This window comes from Dreissena polymorpha, chromosome 2 (genome assembly GCF_020536995.1).
Source record: "Dreissena polymorpha isolate Duluth1 chromosome 2, UMN_Dpol_1.0, whole genome shotgun sequence".
NCBI classification, from domain to species: Eukaryota; Metazoa; Mollusca; class Bivalvia; order Myida; family Dreissenidae; genus Dreissena; species Dreissena polymorpha.
The window spans coordinates 85322668-85339780 of NC_068356.1; the positions used below are offsets into that span (position 1 = coordinate 85322668).

At 34.3% G+C, this 17113-nt stretch overlaps 2 protein-coding genes across 2 annotated transcripts in view; one reads left to right on the forward strand and one right to left on the reverse strand.

Moving 5' to 3' along the window:
• Window positions 1–319: 319 nt before the first annotated feature.
• Window positions 320–3018, forward strand: LOC127869876 (uncharacterized). The gene is made up of 4 exons (XM_052412532.1): window positions 320–416; window positions 653–800; window positions 1921–2117; window positions 2623–3018. Exons 1-4 carry the CDS (start codon window positions 320–322, stop codon window positions 2655–2657), a joined length of 477 nt encoding a protein of 158 aa, XP_052268492.1. The 3' UTR covers window positions 2658–3018.
• A 2259-nt stretch (window positions 3019–5277) lies between these two features.
• The window catches only part of LOC127867909 (uncharacterized), a 94126-nt gene continuing 82290 nt past the window's right edge, over window positions 5278–17113 (reverse strand). Inside the window, exons 2-7 of the mRNA XM_052409413.1 lie at window positions 12836–13467; window positions 12108–12266; window positions 9640–9703; window positions 7862–7960; window positions 7444–7647; window positions 5278–7052 (exon numbers count right to left, since the gene is read on the reverse strand). Of these exons, the coding sequence (XP_052265373.1) occupies window positions 6691–7052; window positions 7444–7647; window positions 7862–7960; window positions 9640–9703; window positions 12108–12266; window positions 12836–13405 (1458 nt within the window). The 5' untranslated portion in view covers window positions 13406–13467 and the 3' untranslated portion in view covers window positions 5278–6690. The remainder of the gene's footprint in view (window positions 7053–7443; window positions 7648–7861; window positions 7961–9639; window positions 9704–12107; window positions 12267–12835; window positions 13468–17113) is intronic.

A 17113-nucleotide genomic window follows, 5' to 3' on the forward strand; every position in this document is an offset into this window, starting at 1 on the left:
TTTGTTTGTTCATGAAAAGTTTATCACGTGTAAAATTGCCTTGCTTGCCTTCCGGTCATGCTCGTTCCATGAGCGGTATTATTCTACGACACCGTTCGTTCACATCCGGAAGGTATTGCTTTGTCCCAATCGGACCGATGAAGCTCAGTTTGGTTAGTGACTCTTTTATTATCATTATTAATTAGGTGGCCGTAAATATGGCAACATTCGCACGGGTCTTAACATGGACGTAAGCTTCAAGATAATATATGTTGTGAATTCCATAGGCGAGCAGTAATGAATGTACTTGAACACGTTAGTACATTAAAAAAACGATAAAATGTCCACTAGTCAGCTGATAAGGATGGACATCAACGTAGTCCTGGGGACTTTGGGATGTGTTCATGTGGTTATGTCTAAAGGCATATCGATAACAGGTAAGAACTCATGTTTAATATGCTGTAGTGGTTTCTTGGCGATTGAGCCTTTCCTTCAAACAGTGTACATGTACACAGTGCCAATTAAGTACTTTGATAATAAAAATGTTTGTTTTCGTGTTAAAAGATATATAAAAAAAAAGTCTAAAACGGCGTTTTGCAAACGTGACAAATACAGTTAAAAAAGCTTTTGACGGAAACGTACATCTTTAAGAAACGTACATCTTTAATTTAAGCCCCAGCGTTCCAGCAAGGAACAATAGTCGTTCGTCTAAATGGCACCGAGATAACAGAAACGTCCGTTTTATGCGCAAGTAGAATTCACCCGGATGTATTATACACGCACAATGATTCCGTCGGAAAGAGAAGGATTTTTGCAATAAGGTATAGATTCAATCGGTTAAACCAACATTTTGCATCTTGGATTTATACTGTATGTTACTTTATTATCTGTGAGGAAACTGCGAACTTCTTGTGAACAGAATCCGCATTTATGCTTACTTCACACCGTAAACATTTCCTCCTTCGATATCAATGAGAACTTTTTTAGAGAAACCGCCTGACCGTTGAAGAGTCTTCATGGCCATCAAACTGCCCTAGACATTCAGTGCAATGCGATTAGGCGATTAAGCGAAAGATTCTGTTTTTCCGACTTTGGGGCGCACGGACGGAATGAAGACCTAAAGTAGACGCATGCAGTCGTTTTTTACAAATCGAGTGCATCTCGATTTAGCGAAATATCTTGTTTTGCGGACTTACGTACACACGGACGGAGAGCAAACATTCAGTCACTACCGTAGACCCATGCAGTCGTTTCTGCTACAAATCTGTTTTACTCAACTCATGTATGTTCTTTTTAATCTACTTTGCAATAACCATAGCATGCAAACCTTTGTTTACCTTGATAAAACAATGAAATAAAACTTTTGCCAAGGAAATGTAACTATGCAAAGTGAAGACGTTTTGTCTACCTTTGCATTTCCCATATGGTTTCAGCAGCTTATTTTAAGATACTTAACTTGATCTATCAGTTCCAGTGCAACACCAGTAGAGAAATAAGTGACGGCAACAATTATGCAAAATAATAGCCGTATTCTGCAATTGATCAAACAGAATGGTAACATAATAGCCGACTTGTTCTTGTTAATTGATTTTGAATTGCCTAGCCGGTGTTCTGGAGTAGTTAGAGTGTTTTATGTTACCGGGTACGTTTATTATTATGCTCTTTAAACACAGATGATCTTCAACAAAATTTAATGAGCCTCGCTCTGTAAAAAGAGGGTTTAATGCATGTGCGTTAAGTGTCGTCCGAGATTAGCCTTAACTGGATTTTTGTCAACGACAGTCCTCCTTTAAGCAAAACATATCATACAAGCAGAAAGTGTCGTCACTGATAAGCCTGTATTGACTTCACAGGCTAATCTGGGATGACACTTTACGCGCATGCATTAAATCCCTTTATACAGAGCGCGGCTAAAAAACAGAAACAATTGGTGTTGAACAGCGCTGTTACCGGCGACATACACATGACTATTGAGATCGACGGTGCGTATGCGCAGGGCTGGGAGGGCATCGCCTGCGGACCGTGTAACGGCACTGCAGGTCACTGCATCGCCGATTCCGGTGGCAATGCCGGCGGGGACGCGAACAACATCTGCAAGATACGCGAGCCCGACGACGATTTGACCCATGCCACCGGTGGTAAGATACACGTTCAGCTTGAATCGATACTTGAGTTTAGGTAAAACTTCAAATTTCAACGCGCGATATTTTTTAGCCAATGAGGACAATACCTATAATAATCTACAAATAATTAAATGGTACTGATAAAAATGGAATGAAATACATCGATGTGTTGTCTTAGTGTATTCGGCAATATACGATGGAATTTTAAATAAAACAATGGCCCTTTTCATTATTATTTTGATACAACGTTGATTACAGGCTTATAAGCAATATTTAGTATACGCGATTCACAAATAGATGTTCATAAGCCGATTAAAAACGAAAACATGAAAAGTATTCCTTTCTTAATTAACCTGACCTCATAGTATGAAATGAGAACTGTATTTTAGCGTTGCATGACATATTGCGGGCATATTGTTGGACATTGCCATTTTACAGTAATACATGTAGTTCCTTGCACGTATCAGTGAACAACATTTTTTAAGTTTATCATGTATATGCTTCTTTTCTCGAATCCAAGTTGGGACCACAACGACTGCGAAACGCTCACGGTAGCAAACAACGCGAAGGTCTACATTGTATCAAACGTGGGCGGTATGGCGTTCCATTTGGGTCGAAAGTCTATGAAGCCTTTTAGGTAAACATAAATTTGTTCTTCGAAGTACAAAATGTACTTCGAAGTACAACAATTGTACTTCAAAGTACAAACATGAAATACACTCGAAGTATATATTTGTACCCCGAAGTACAATTTGTACTTCGACGTACATGTTTGTACTTCTACGTACAAATTTTCTGAACAGACATTCAAAACACTCGTCTATTTCGGATGGAATTTTCGGACGAAGGGGAATTTCGTAAAATAGAGCATTATTTCAATTGAAAACCACTATGACATTACCGATAAGTAAAGGAACCCGATATAAAGAATAATTTCTCATGTTCTCTATGACTGACATTAGTTTATTGGACTAAAACCGTTTGCAAACAGTTGGTTTTTTTCCAGAACCGAATGATAGTATGGAGGCCTCCATTTTTTACAAGGCGTCTTCTGATTGGCTAACACTCAAGGGTCGGTAAAAACTGTACCTCGAAGTACAATTTTTTTACGTCGAAGTACACAAAAATGTACTTCGACGTACATATTGTACGTCGAAGTACATTTCTTTTTTTACCTAGTAGGTCTTGTTGCCATTGGGCGGGTACAAGCACCCCAAGTTCGTCCGTCTCCCTAGCAACGCCTGGGGCTTGCACCACCGCGTGCTGGTCGACGAGGTCGTGTTCTTCAACATTACGTCATGGATTGTGGGTCCCGTGAGAGGGGATATCTCGCCTAATGGACGTGAGGTGAACATAAATAGGGTTTAATATATTTATAGAAATTAAAGTCATTAAGTAGAGAGCGCATTGGTAGCATAACATTTTAGTACGGAAAAGTGGCCTAGAAAATCGTACATAATTGCAGAAAACTTAAAAGTTCTTGTTCACAGATTTTCAAAATGACATGTTCTAAATATGTGTCACATATTCAAAAAAAGAACACTGTTCATCAAGGGTCGAAATGACACTTATTGTGATGACTCATATTATTAATTGAAAGACTGTTTCGTTCATTAATAATAATCATTTGTAACTGATAAAATTTAAAAGCGTTACAAACGCGAAACGACTGAATAATTCCTAATGTTTGCTATTTCTTATAAATTGCTTAACACCACGTTGATTATTCATTTAAAGTACATATTCAAAGTGCAAACCGAATTTATATAACCTTTTTCATATATTAAGTAATGCTTCATAATAAGAATGCCCAATTAATAACGTGGTTCAAAATCACGTACACTCTGAGACAAAGTTTAATTTATGAAATACATGTAACATTCAGAATGTGTAAATATTTGGAATTATTAGATGCAATATGCGAATTGAAATCATTTTGAATAACATTACATTTCAGTACATTACGTTAAACCTCCTTTCATGTTTTAGTGAAGACGTACTTACATATCTACTACTGATACATCCCCGACGGAGATTATTACGCGTATTTGACGTCAACTCCGGTACTGATACCGTATGGCATTGAACTTCAAGGCGAGGCAATGTGCTTCGATAGCCTAGGCTCCGGGTATTACACGGTCAGCGAAGGGACGCACGTGGCCCTTCATTACTATAGGAGAAGCGGGAATTCTCCGGGAATCGTGGTTTGATGAAGACATCCTCTTTTTTAGTTTAATGTTCCATTGTTTCTATGTTAGAGATTGGGCCATTTAATAAAATGCGGTTTATACAACGTGTAGAAATAAGCAGTTTTATCCATTAAACGATTCTTGCCTCGTTGGGCAAAACAATATTCGCAAAATTCCAATAGTTACTCAATTTAATTATTCTGACTGTATACACCCCATATTCATAATGAATCTTACAGCAGATGTGTTATCACTTAAAGATGAATGTGTCTGTCTGGAAAAAAGCCGCCATAAAGATTTCAAAGCTTATAATATTGCCCTTTTCTCAAGAATGTGCATATGGCATAATGTGTATGCGTCTGGCCAGATTTGTGCCAACACGCCAAAGCGAACGTACGACAAATATACCCGTCAGACCGACAGAAAGGGTGCCGAACTTCACGATTGTCCTATCGTGTGTCATTATTGTCGTATCGGCAAACTTTATGGCGTTTTTACGGGTCGTACGTCGTTTCTCTGAGTGGTCATTATTGAAGCTTAATTACCATGTTAAACTATGTTAAAATGTAAATATACGGTGAGTAAAAACATTAAAAATAAACGAAAATGTGTTGGTGGTGGTAGAGTATCGTTGTTATTATGCCACTAGGGCACAAATGCATTTGAGACACTGAATAAATATTTTTCAGTGTTATTATACCCTTGACCGACAACAAGTATCGACACCGCCCTTTTCCACAAGTTTAAGCCCCCCCCCCTCCCCCAGCAGCCCACATTTGAGATTATCATGCTTTTCAGCAATATAAAATCATTTGTAAGCTACGCCCTCTTTGAACTATTTTTTGTTCGAATTTCGTTAAAAAGTCAACAAAAAGTCTATCTTGCTCACATGTTTAAAGTGCTTATGAGTTGAGGATGATTTTAATATCGTTCAACAAGGAATTGGATTTCCGATGAATTATTTTTATTTCCCTAACATCCCTCCTTTGCCTATATAGCAAACATACATCACATAATACAATCTTTCTAACAGTCATCATACAGTGACATTCTATGTAAATTTAGTTCAATACATATATCAATTATTCAATTTCATATATAATTTCCATAATATGAAATATTAACACATTATTTTAAAAAATAACATGTATACCGTGCGAATTCCCAAAGCTGAATGACGAAAACTGACCACGTTTTAACCATGCACGAAAACCTCGTACTTCTAGAGCGCCTCTAGCGGCAAATTCATACTGAAGGGAAGGTAATTTTCGACTCATTCAATAAATTTCAAACATCGAAAATTATATAAATTACATGTACAGGTACAGTTGATTTTCGAGATGACACGCTTTAAGAGTTGCCTTTATAAATAAGATATAAAGAAGACAAATTCAACAAATACATATACATATACTTAATTGAAATAGACCTTTATGATCCTTGTTCAACAAACATGATGTTATATCTACATATATTTTCAATTTGGTGACATTAGTGCTTAAATACATGTCATGATGTAATAATCATATCGGAGTATTAACAAAATTTGCTTATACATGTAGAGTATGTTCATATATGGTGTGTATATGTACATTACTTTATATTTATAAAGAATTTCATTCTTAAGAATTGCATCATACTCACATGAAGGTCTAATATTACATATCATAGGGTGATTAAAAACATAAGTACAATATATCAATACAATGTTGTAATAACTATGATATCTGTGTAAACTCTATAATCATAATGATGCATGCATGAAAACGATACAGTTACCGTTTATATACAAATTTTGAAGCGTACAAAATCTTAATTGCAATCATAACCAATGTCATTTCTGAAATTTACTTGTACTATAGTTGTACAAAACAATAAAAGATAGGCATGTTTATATGATATTCAAATGTATTGCATATTTTATAACTTTACAGAACAGTTTCACCACATAAACAAATAAATCCGATGCAAATTATTCTACTCGATCAAAACTGTATGCCATCTGCAAAATAATTATTAATGTCAAAATCAATTACATACACATACTATAGTTAAATAGATAACGAGAATATTACTCTACTATTATCGACACATACTTGGTTACTAGCAAAAAGCAACTTGACTCTTAAGATAGCAGTGGTATAACAAACTACTATGAAATACATATTTCACATTTCTATGGTATAATTAACGAACACATACAGCTAATGTCATGAAATAAAATTTACATTTACAAAATATACATTTATTGTGGAAGAGAGGGATAAAGATCCATCTACAATACAGTATTAACATGTGTTTATATATCAGGCAAACATTAATAATAACAAAGAACACATACTGTCAATAAACAAAAAAGTGAAAGACAACGATACAAAAAGTTGACATATATTAAAATGTCATACACGAGATTTCGGCGAGAAAGTAACAATGTTCGGTCCAATAGGCTCATAGTGTTCATGTTTACGAATCAGATCGTACAGCTTCTGCCCTGGGCTCTCCGTAGGCCTTGCGTCCCTGTGACCGTGCAGCTTAAAGTCGGGCGTGAGTTTACCGAGTTTCACACCAAGGACAAGCGCAGCATCAAGAGCTTTCAAGGCGTCGTCAGTGGGCTGTTTTTCCGTAAAGTTTCCCGTGAATGCAAATGAAATGGATTTATTATTCCAGCCCAATGTGTGGGCCCCGACCCGATCCCACCCTCGACCCATGTACACACTACCGTCCTGTCCGATCACAAAGTTGTAACCGATATCGGCCCATCCTGAAAAAAAGAATCAAGTTGTAAGAAACGTGTTGAGTGTTTGAAACATTTCAACTTAAAGGTGTTCTTTTTTAAATGTTGTATATAAAAAGTATATCAATGACGCAACATTATATAAAATCACCTAAGCAAAAATATCAGCGTGGTACTTTGTCATCCACATGACGCCTGACTCTCATAACGTTTATGTTTTAAGCCTTAATACGTGAGACACTATAAAGCTAGATTATTGTCTTGACAACAATCCGAACATAATGACAAACTTACGTATTACGTACATACGTACGTACATACACAAAGACATCACTTTATTGTTCTGAGCACCCATAGAAGGCAGTTTGGGAATAGCATATGATCAAATGAGATCGTATGATATAACATGAACAATTACTATTTATATCCTGATGAAGATGTTGTATTTTGCGCATCTCTATGGCGCCTTCTCTTTGCGAGACGCACTCACTCATCACCGTATGGTGTATGAACACGTGGCTCACTGGCATCGTCATATATTGTGCATCTTCTTTGGAGGATAGGGCATGCCACTGAGTTCTCGTCACCAGGGTAACAGTGTTCATGTTAAGAACTAACTCCTCTGTAAGATAAATCCTTACTCGGGTTAATGTTTTGGAAATTTGTTCACAATAATAGACGCAACCATACAGATAAGCTAGCTTTATGGCAAATATAGCTCACTTTGAATGTAAATTTAGAAAACTGAATTTTGAACTTTCTTTCCAATATTTACGACAGAAGATGGATATTATACAGTGTACTAGTGTTAACATATACACACACTAATCGAATACCTTCTTCTGCATCGCATAGCTTTTGATCTTGTTCAATTTTGTTCCATATTGACTCTCCGTCAAAGTTGAACCATTCAACCTTTGCACCACGCCCTATGTCTCAAATACAAACACACAACAACATGAATATAGGTTTAAGGACGTGACGTAATCTCGTCGTAATCATGTTAAGTGATGTTTTTTTTAATCTTTTCTCATTTATATAAATATACTTTTACACAAAACTAACTGATTCCGAAAATAAAAAGTATCGCGCTGCAGCATTACAATACAAGGTTTTCCGATACAATATTGTTTATATTTTATATTACATGACAATTATAGTAACATATGAACCACATCAACAAACTATCTTTGCGATAATACAGCCAAAGGCATGCTCATTAGCACAATTCGTGATCTTGTTTAATATTAGCCATGGTCGGAAATTATGACTCGATTTTTCCCGATCTTATATAAAAATGGCCCATTTAAAGTTAAATGTTCATTGATAAGAGAGCGTGAAATACAGAGTATATGCACCCTATAGTACGACTTCTCAGAACCTAGTGACGTTAACATTTTATAAATACGTACCGCGTTCAAGTATTATTACTGCCATTTGGATTGCACTCTATAATGTCCATAAAATATAAGAAAAGTTATACACACCCAGCAACTGTCAAAAGCAGTGTCAGTGCGACAAGCCAAATCTTCATTTTGTTCCTTTAAACCGTAACCATTTATCTATTTATTTTGCTAAGATACCTTGTTCCAATCCTGAGTAATTTAATAATGTTACAGCGTTGATGTGTGTATATAATTAATGTTTTGTGTCTTAAAACCCATTTTGGAAAACACATAGGGACCAGGCACAGTGTTGGGATTGCATAAAAAACAAAAACAATTCTAGAAAAAAATCATATATTACATATAATATATTTTTATGCAATCCCAACACTGTGCCGGATCCCTATGTTTCAGAGATGCATGTTGAGGCACGAACGACAACTCTGCTAGGAAAATGATTTTTACGCGTTTCCCTTTAATTTCAATTTAAATTCGGTGTATGTTGGGTGTTGCGTTTATATCTGTTATTTGCTTGTCAAGACTATGTTCCAGGTTTGAAAGAGGCACATGGCTAGATGTGTAATTGTAGTATGCCATAACACGTCGCCGAAGTTCTTAAGAGAGCATAGTATGTATTTATACACATAAATTGCTTGATATAGTGTTCTGAATCTGACCTATTACGTGAAGTCATCAGATATTTTTAAATCATTCATTTTAGCCACTGGACGGTTTATCTTATCATGTTAAGATTAAGACGAACATACACAGCTGAGCGGAAATGTAATATACTTTTTTATGATAATCTCTATGTGTATGTTATCGATAAGAACAGGTCTTGACTCTAAATTTAAATATAAATATTTATTATTGATAGTTGATTCTAATGGACTATGAACCTGAGCAGTTATTATCTCGTTGATACAATTTAAACATTGACACCACTAACAATGTATATATAATTCACACTAAATTCGCGCTGAACTCGAATTGTATGTAGTACTATTGCAATTAATACTTTGCCTAGCTAGATAAACTTAACATAAAAATATCGTTAATGGACGCGCCCATAGCAAAATAGTGGACAGACATATTAGCATTTACATAAATATAGTGCTGTTGAAGATGCAATAAATATTGTGAAAGTGATCAAGTTTTACAGAATGTTACAAATATGACTTTGATTCAATTATATGCCGTCTTACAGTGCAATCTGAAGCCATACATACCTTTACAAAAGTTCTCATAGTTAATAATTTCCTCCGTTGTAAGCTTCAGAACGTTGGATTGTAGCTAGACAGAAAAAAAAATTGTGCTCGGAACAAATACAATGTTTCATGTATTATGTTCCATAAATATTGATACATATATACTATTATATACAACTTAATTAAGCTAACACATACGTCATGTAAATCGCGTTGTTAGGTCACACTTCAACCAAAGTTACATCACAAGTGGCAATCAACGAATGATACCATCCGTGTAAACTAGGTCGATTTACAGTATCAAACATCTATATGCTCTGTAACAACCCGTTGTGCAATAAATCTGTTTTGCAATAAATTTATTGCAAAACGGTTTGGAGTGTCTTATTGCAATTCGATTTTTTTACAACAACTCGTTTTGCAAATAAACCCGTTTTGCAATACAATTACCGCACATTTATTTGCAATAATGTTATAACAAAACGGGTTGGAGTGTCTTATTACAATGTGCAAATTGTATTACAACCCGTTTTTCAATAAAATTGTGCATTTGTGGGTTTTCTTAACTAAATTGCCAAATACGTGAAAATCGCGTTATATATACATCATTTGTTGTTTTATCAAATTTTCCTTGAGGACGACATTTGATACTTCCTTTATACCGTTTAAAATCAATTTGAAACAATTAGTAATGTGATGATTTTATTGCGAAACGGATTATTACAAACAATCTTTACTTAAGATCAACATTGGTTGATATTTATTACCTATACATTGACATACTATTATTTCAATACGAGATTTCACATTTTGTTTTGTATGTTTCCAGTTCATTTGAATTAATTAAGACAAGTGTAATTATTTTATTGCAAAACGGGTTTATTGCAAAGCGGGTTGTTATGAACATTCCTAATTGCAATAAGACACTACAACCGTTGTGCAATAAAATTATCGCATTTTTAGGTTTTCTTCAATTAAGTATTACAATGTTTGAAATCACTTTCTTTACCAACTCTGTGTTGTTGTATCACATTTACTCATGAAATTTATCACTTAACTGCCTTGTATTTGTTGGTCGAATCGTACACCTCTGTCTTATTTAAAAAAAATACTTATAAACAATATTTGAGACTTTCTTTGACAAGTTTCCAATCAATTAGTACATGTGTAATGGATTAGTGCAAACGAGTTTATTGCAAAACGGGCTGTTATTTCTTTTTTTACATGGCAATAAGGCACTGCAACCCGTTTTGCAATAGAATTATTGGATTTCTGGGTTAAATTCGCTTAATCATGAAATATTCAAGATCATTGTTTATATACATTCCGTGTTTGTTTATCACATTTACTCATGAAATTGGTCACTTTAAATGTCTGTTAATTTTTGGTCAAATCTTACACCTCTGTCTCATTATATACAAACTCTTTAAATACGACATTTGAATATTTTTTCAGCGTTTCAAATCAATTTGAATCAATAAGTTCATATATAATGAGTATATTGCAAAACGAGTGGCAAAGAGGGTTGTTATAAAATGCACATTGCAATAAGACACTGCAACCCGTTTTGCAATACAATTATGCACTTCTGGGTATTCTGCACTTTATTCCCAAATTGGTGAAATTCACATCATATATATACATTCAGCCTTGTTTTATCATATTTACCTTAGGGACGACATTTGAAGCTTCTTTTATGCCGTTTCAAATCAAAATGAAACAATTAGTATATATGTGATGATTTTATTTCGAAACCGGTTGTTACACAAAATGTACATTGCAATAAGACAATTCAACACGTTTTTCCAAAAATTATCGCATTTTTGCATTATCTTAACTTTAGTACTAAATTGTTTGAAATCACTTTGGATACACATTCTGTGTTGTTTTATCTTATCAAATCTCGAAATTTACCACCTTCCATGTATTTTAAAATTTAAGTCTAAACGTACACCTTTGTCTATTTTTTTAAACAAGTTTATTTAAATACAACACTTGAAACTCATTTTAAACTCTTCCAATTCATTTGAATAAATTAATACAAGAGTGATGATTTTATTGCAAAACGGGTTTATTGCAAACGGGTTGATATAAAATTTTCACATTGCAATAAGACATTCCAACCCGTTTTGCAAGAAAATTATTGCAAATAAATAATGATTTTATTGCAAAACGGCTTTATTTCCAATTGGGTTGTTGTAAAAAATCAAATTGCAATAAGACCCTTCTATCCGTTTTGCAATACATTTATTGCAAAACGGTTTTATTGCACACCGGTTTGTTACAAAGCTCGTATATGAGGGATCAATTTCAGATACAATTTATTTAAGTCTGTATTAACAATACATTTATCTGTAAGAACCAATTATAAAATAATCGCAACACACATACTAAATTAATCACTGTTTATGCAATACATAATACTACTTGCAAAGTTTATTGAACGCACAAACATAGACGGACTGTATTTGCAGTTTTCTATTCAATACCTTTGCTAATTTCCTCACAGCCTCCCGCGCATCAACGTCGTGGGCTAGACATTGTGTATCAGTCAGTAGGCTAATCAGTGTTATGAAAATGTCATGGAGATCTGTGTCTGTAACCTTGAACGTAGACGAATGGCGTACTGTTCTGCAAAATTCTCGCGCCTAAATAAAATATTCGAGGTAAAGTATTGCCTGGGGAAATATAGCTATTTTGTAAAGATAATCGCTTAAATACGGCATGCCAAAAGAAGCATGAACTAACATACTCGAATATATATATTCATTGCGGTTATTTATAAAAGATTATGCTTCAATACGTTTTTACGACAATATAATATGCTTAAACAAAAAACATTAATACCAATACATATATTGTTTAACTTCATTTACAAACACTGCGTTTAACACACTCAAAACAAATTAAAACACATAACGCGTGTTGTATGTATCCATATGCTTTATACACACTCTGATAGAAGTGTTACAAAAATACATTTGCCCAATGAAGACGCCTGAAGTTAGAGCCGCATTGGCCTTACAATACCAAACAAAAGCATGGGTTGCTTCCTCATTGCACATATATACAAGTGTCCAGAAAATACCGTTGTTATCAGTAAACATTAGCAACTTGACTGGACGGACCAACGCACAGACGGAAGGTTACATTTTAATATACTATTCTTGGGGGACTTAATAATAAGTTTAATTTAACATGACAACTATATATTTACCTTTGTTAAAAGGCATGGCGGATGTGGTTTTCCCGGAGCGATGGGGAACGAAAACGTGTTATTGAAGTGTTTGCAGTTCATCATGAAACTTATGATTCCGTTGAAGTCCGTATCTTGTACCGAACTAGTTTCAGTATAACCGTCAGGAGGAAAATACGCCTTGGCTATGTGCCAAGGACTTGATGACCAATGATTCGCCGATGTGTTTTTCCAAGAAGGGTTGGAAAATTTATGTTGGTTTTCAATTTCATCACGGACTCTATTACAAACGTTTGCAGAACATGGTCGTGGTTGTTTTAACGGCGAGTCATGCATAGATGTGCATTGACTTTGTGCTCCTCGTTTATTGCATATTCCTCGTGAAGGGCATTTCAGCAAGTTGGCTGTGTGACAGTCAACACACGCGACGGCGCCACTTGACAAGATAGCATTGTATATGTTTCCGTGTAGAGTTGTAGCCTCGGTCTCAACAAATTTCTCTAGGCCAGACTTTGCAATATCAATTGCCAGCCAAGCTTTCAGCCAGTTCGTCCTTTCCGACTCAGTGAACACATCGGCTATACCCGCCATAATGTTTTAGTCAGAAGGAAATTGACGGTCAGAATAAGAAACACGTGTGGCTTGAGTATCACCTGTAAAACACAAATATCAGTAACATTGGTCCAAGCATTTGGAAAAGTAATATTGTATACTTTTTAGGTTTGGTATGTTTAATAAGACCACAGATGTTTATATATTATAATGATTCTGTTGATGATGGTGGCGATTAAGATTTTCATCGTGATAATGACGGTGACGATGATAAATATGCATGTAATATTATAATGATGGTTATAAGGATAGTGATGTTTATTATCATGAAGCTATGATGAAGCTGTGTTAGGGATGGCAGAGCTCTTATGAAACGGATACCGATGAAACGCTATGACCATCTTCGTTTTTTTGGCAATATCTTTAATGGAAATTATGTTGGTTATAATAATATAAATTATTACATATTAAGAGCTTGTCATGCCAGAGTGTGTGCAAAATGATGTGTGCATCATTATAGTATACGTGTTAATCACTATGCTGTGGGTTTATAGCTTAATGCCGTATATAAAAAACGGATCTCTCTCTCTCTCTCTCTCTCTCTCGCTCTCTCCTTTCTCTTCTCTCTTCTCTCTCTCTCGTCTCTCTCTCTCTCGCTCAATCTCTCTCTCTCTCTCTTCTCTCTTCTCTTCTATGTCAATCTCTCTTAATCTCTCTCCTCTCGCTCTGTCCTCTCTCTCTCTCTCTCTCTCTCTCTCTTTCTCGGCTCTCTCTCTCTCTCTCTTCTCTCTCTTCTCTCTCTCCTCGCTCTCTCTCTATCTCTCTCTAAATAAATATATATATATAAGATATATTATATACATATATATTATATTATATATATATATCGATATAAATATATATATGCTATCTCTCTCTCCTCTTTTTTCTCTCTCTCTCTCTCTATATATATATATATATATGTATCTCTCTCTCTACTACTAGTACTACTACTACTACTACAACAACAACTACTACTACTACTACTACTACTATTCCTACTCCTACTACTACTACTACTACTACTACTACTACTACTACTACTACTACTACTACTACTACTACTACTACTACTACTACTACTACTACTTCTGCTACTACTACTACGACTACTACTTCTACTACTACTACTGACACTACGACTACTACTTCTACTACTACTACTGCTACTACTACTACTAATTATTATAATAATACTAATACAAATACTACTAATACTCCTAATATAATAAATCTAAATCGTGCACAATAGACATCTTGGTTATTATATTTTTAATATTCGGAATTTTATTTTTTAATTAGACTAAATGCAAATTGAATCATTTATCAATATAATTAACTAAAACGTATGCATACAAATCTGATATATTTACTATATATACCAATTCACATGTTAAATCCGATGTCCTCTCGATACCTGTGAGCTTTTATTTCACATATCCTCAAAATATCTGACTTTACAGATATTTCTGTGTTATGTCGTTCAATCTAATTTCTTTAATTGCTTATTAATGTGAGATAACGTAAAATAAAGTCATGCTTAATGCTAAACTTCAAAAAGTAATATTTAAGATCGCTGTATTGATCGATCCTATTGTGTACTCGTTTTGCGTGATTTGCGCTATTAAAACTTTTACTATGTAACATGATATTGAACTGCATTGGTGTAAGAACAATCGTAAATAATAATTAATCCACGTTAGACAAATATCTCTATTGTCACAGAGAGTATAATAATGCAATGCACCTGTAATTACAATGAGGTCTAATGATTGGCAATCCACCGAAACGAATTTAGCAATCATATGCAAATACTTAATGCAAATTAAATTACAAAACGTTGTAGTATTTTCGTTATTCAGTGTTTTGTCAGTTTGTTATTTATTTCTCATCGGTTAGAAGATCATTTGAAACGATTTGCGCATTTGTATTGCATAACTGTTTAAGATATAAGGAATTCAATCAAACATATTTCAATTTGTAGACACACAAGGTATCGATAAACTGCGCATATTTCCGGCGACATGTGCGTTAAGTTCATCTAAATTGATTAAGTTATTATATTCATGCATTCTTTTAATTCAGGAAAACTATTGAGACATTAAAGTTTGCATGTTGTATTCATAAATAAAACGCATTTATTTTAAATTGAATACCTTCTATTATTGTTTTGTTCTTATAGCACAATCTCAAAATGCACCTTGATAACCATAGAATTCTCTATATGTTCTAACAAACAATGCTTTTGATTTAAGACAAACAAACTCACCACATGTATATTTTTATGAACATTTGCATATGGACACACGTTGGGCTGATTTATTTTTATTTTTAGGAATGTTAAATTCTGTGTAAACAAAGTGAAGCATCAATTGAGTTTTACTCATCATTTGATTATATAATTATGTATATAAGTTTTACATCTTTGTTACAAGAAAGAACCTTTCCTTTGTGTTGACACAATGTGCCTATTCTCCAAATTATAATTATTATGTTGGCCGCCTCAATGTACATTGCGCTTCTGTCTGATGACCTTATTGTAATGAGTTACAACTGTTCCTAAATTAATCATTTGGTGTATTCGCATGTAATAACATACAAAACAAACACAAACGTTATTCATTTTTTAATTGCGAAAGCTAACAACACATTACTGACTTGTACACATTTTAAAAATATATATTTCAAAATCATAACAAAAATACATTGCCACCATTAAACATATGTTGTATATATGCTACGAAATCAACTTCTCAAGACTGTGTTAATCATAATTAAGGTCAAATTCGCGTTTCATATGATAAATAGCTGTCGTATTTAAATAGAAAGAGCAGATGTGTACATTTACTAATTACCCAAGTGTTGTGCATAGCTACAGCACCGGCAGTTAGATCGGTTCGGTTTGCATTCGCCTCTACAAGAGATTGAGCCAGTGTATACAGGACGTGAAGTAATGGTAACATATCGAACATATTAGACGAGGCATTACATATGTGCACAAGGACATGTACATATTTGTATGTATTGCATGAACAGTAATCTTCAAAAACTGCTGTTTTTGATGCATACAATCGGAATAAGTATTCAATTATTGCGTTAACAATTAGTGCGTGTAGAGTCATTAGGCAGGTAAATAGGACAAATATACATCTGAAAACATTGGGACCATACATTCATGTCCCCAACTACTAATAATTTACTTACACGATTAAATCTAGGATGATTGCTATGCATAGTTTATGAAAAGCATTCTTGGCTGAAACAGCTTTGAAAATCAACCCAACTTTCACACTCTGTCCAGATAAATCAACAAAATGTACGCGTCAATTAGTATTAACCTCATAGCTATTCAAAGCAGACAGTAACAGAACAAGGACGATTATGAATTACACTTAAATTAGTTCATAGTGTACTGTTTCCAACATAACTATAACATTTTAGACATGTAAATACATACATGTATCGGCTATATCCTCGCGTATTTTTCAAGATGTTAATAACTAGCATCTTATACACACATTTTAAATATGATGTGTTTAATAGCTTGCCACTTACATATTACGTATGTGTAGTCTGGTTGAAAACACCCTACTGGGATGATATATACATTGAATATACTCTTAAAGGATGTGAAACTGAAGACGCGAAACAACACATTTTGATTAATTATCTAACAGAGCGCCTTCAAATTAAGGTCTTAGTATCATA

Bases quoted from the DNA above. Each gene is read 5' to 3' on its own strand.
- LOC127869876 (XM_052412532.1), top strand. From the start codon at position 320: ATGTCCACTAGTCAGCTGATAAGGATGGACATCAACGTAGTCCTGGGG. The intron at 417-652 runs GTAAGAACTCAT...CTTTAATTTAAG, and splicing joins TAAAGGCATATCGATAACAG to CCCCAGCGTTCCAGCAAGGA. The intron at 801-1,920 runs GTATAGATTCAA...GGTGTTGAACAG, and splicing joins AGAAGGATTTTTGCAATAAG to CGCTGTTACCGGCGACATAC.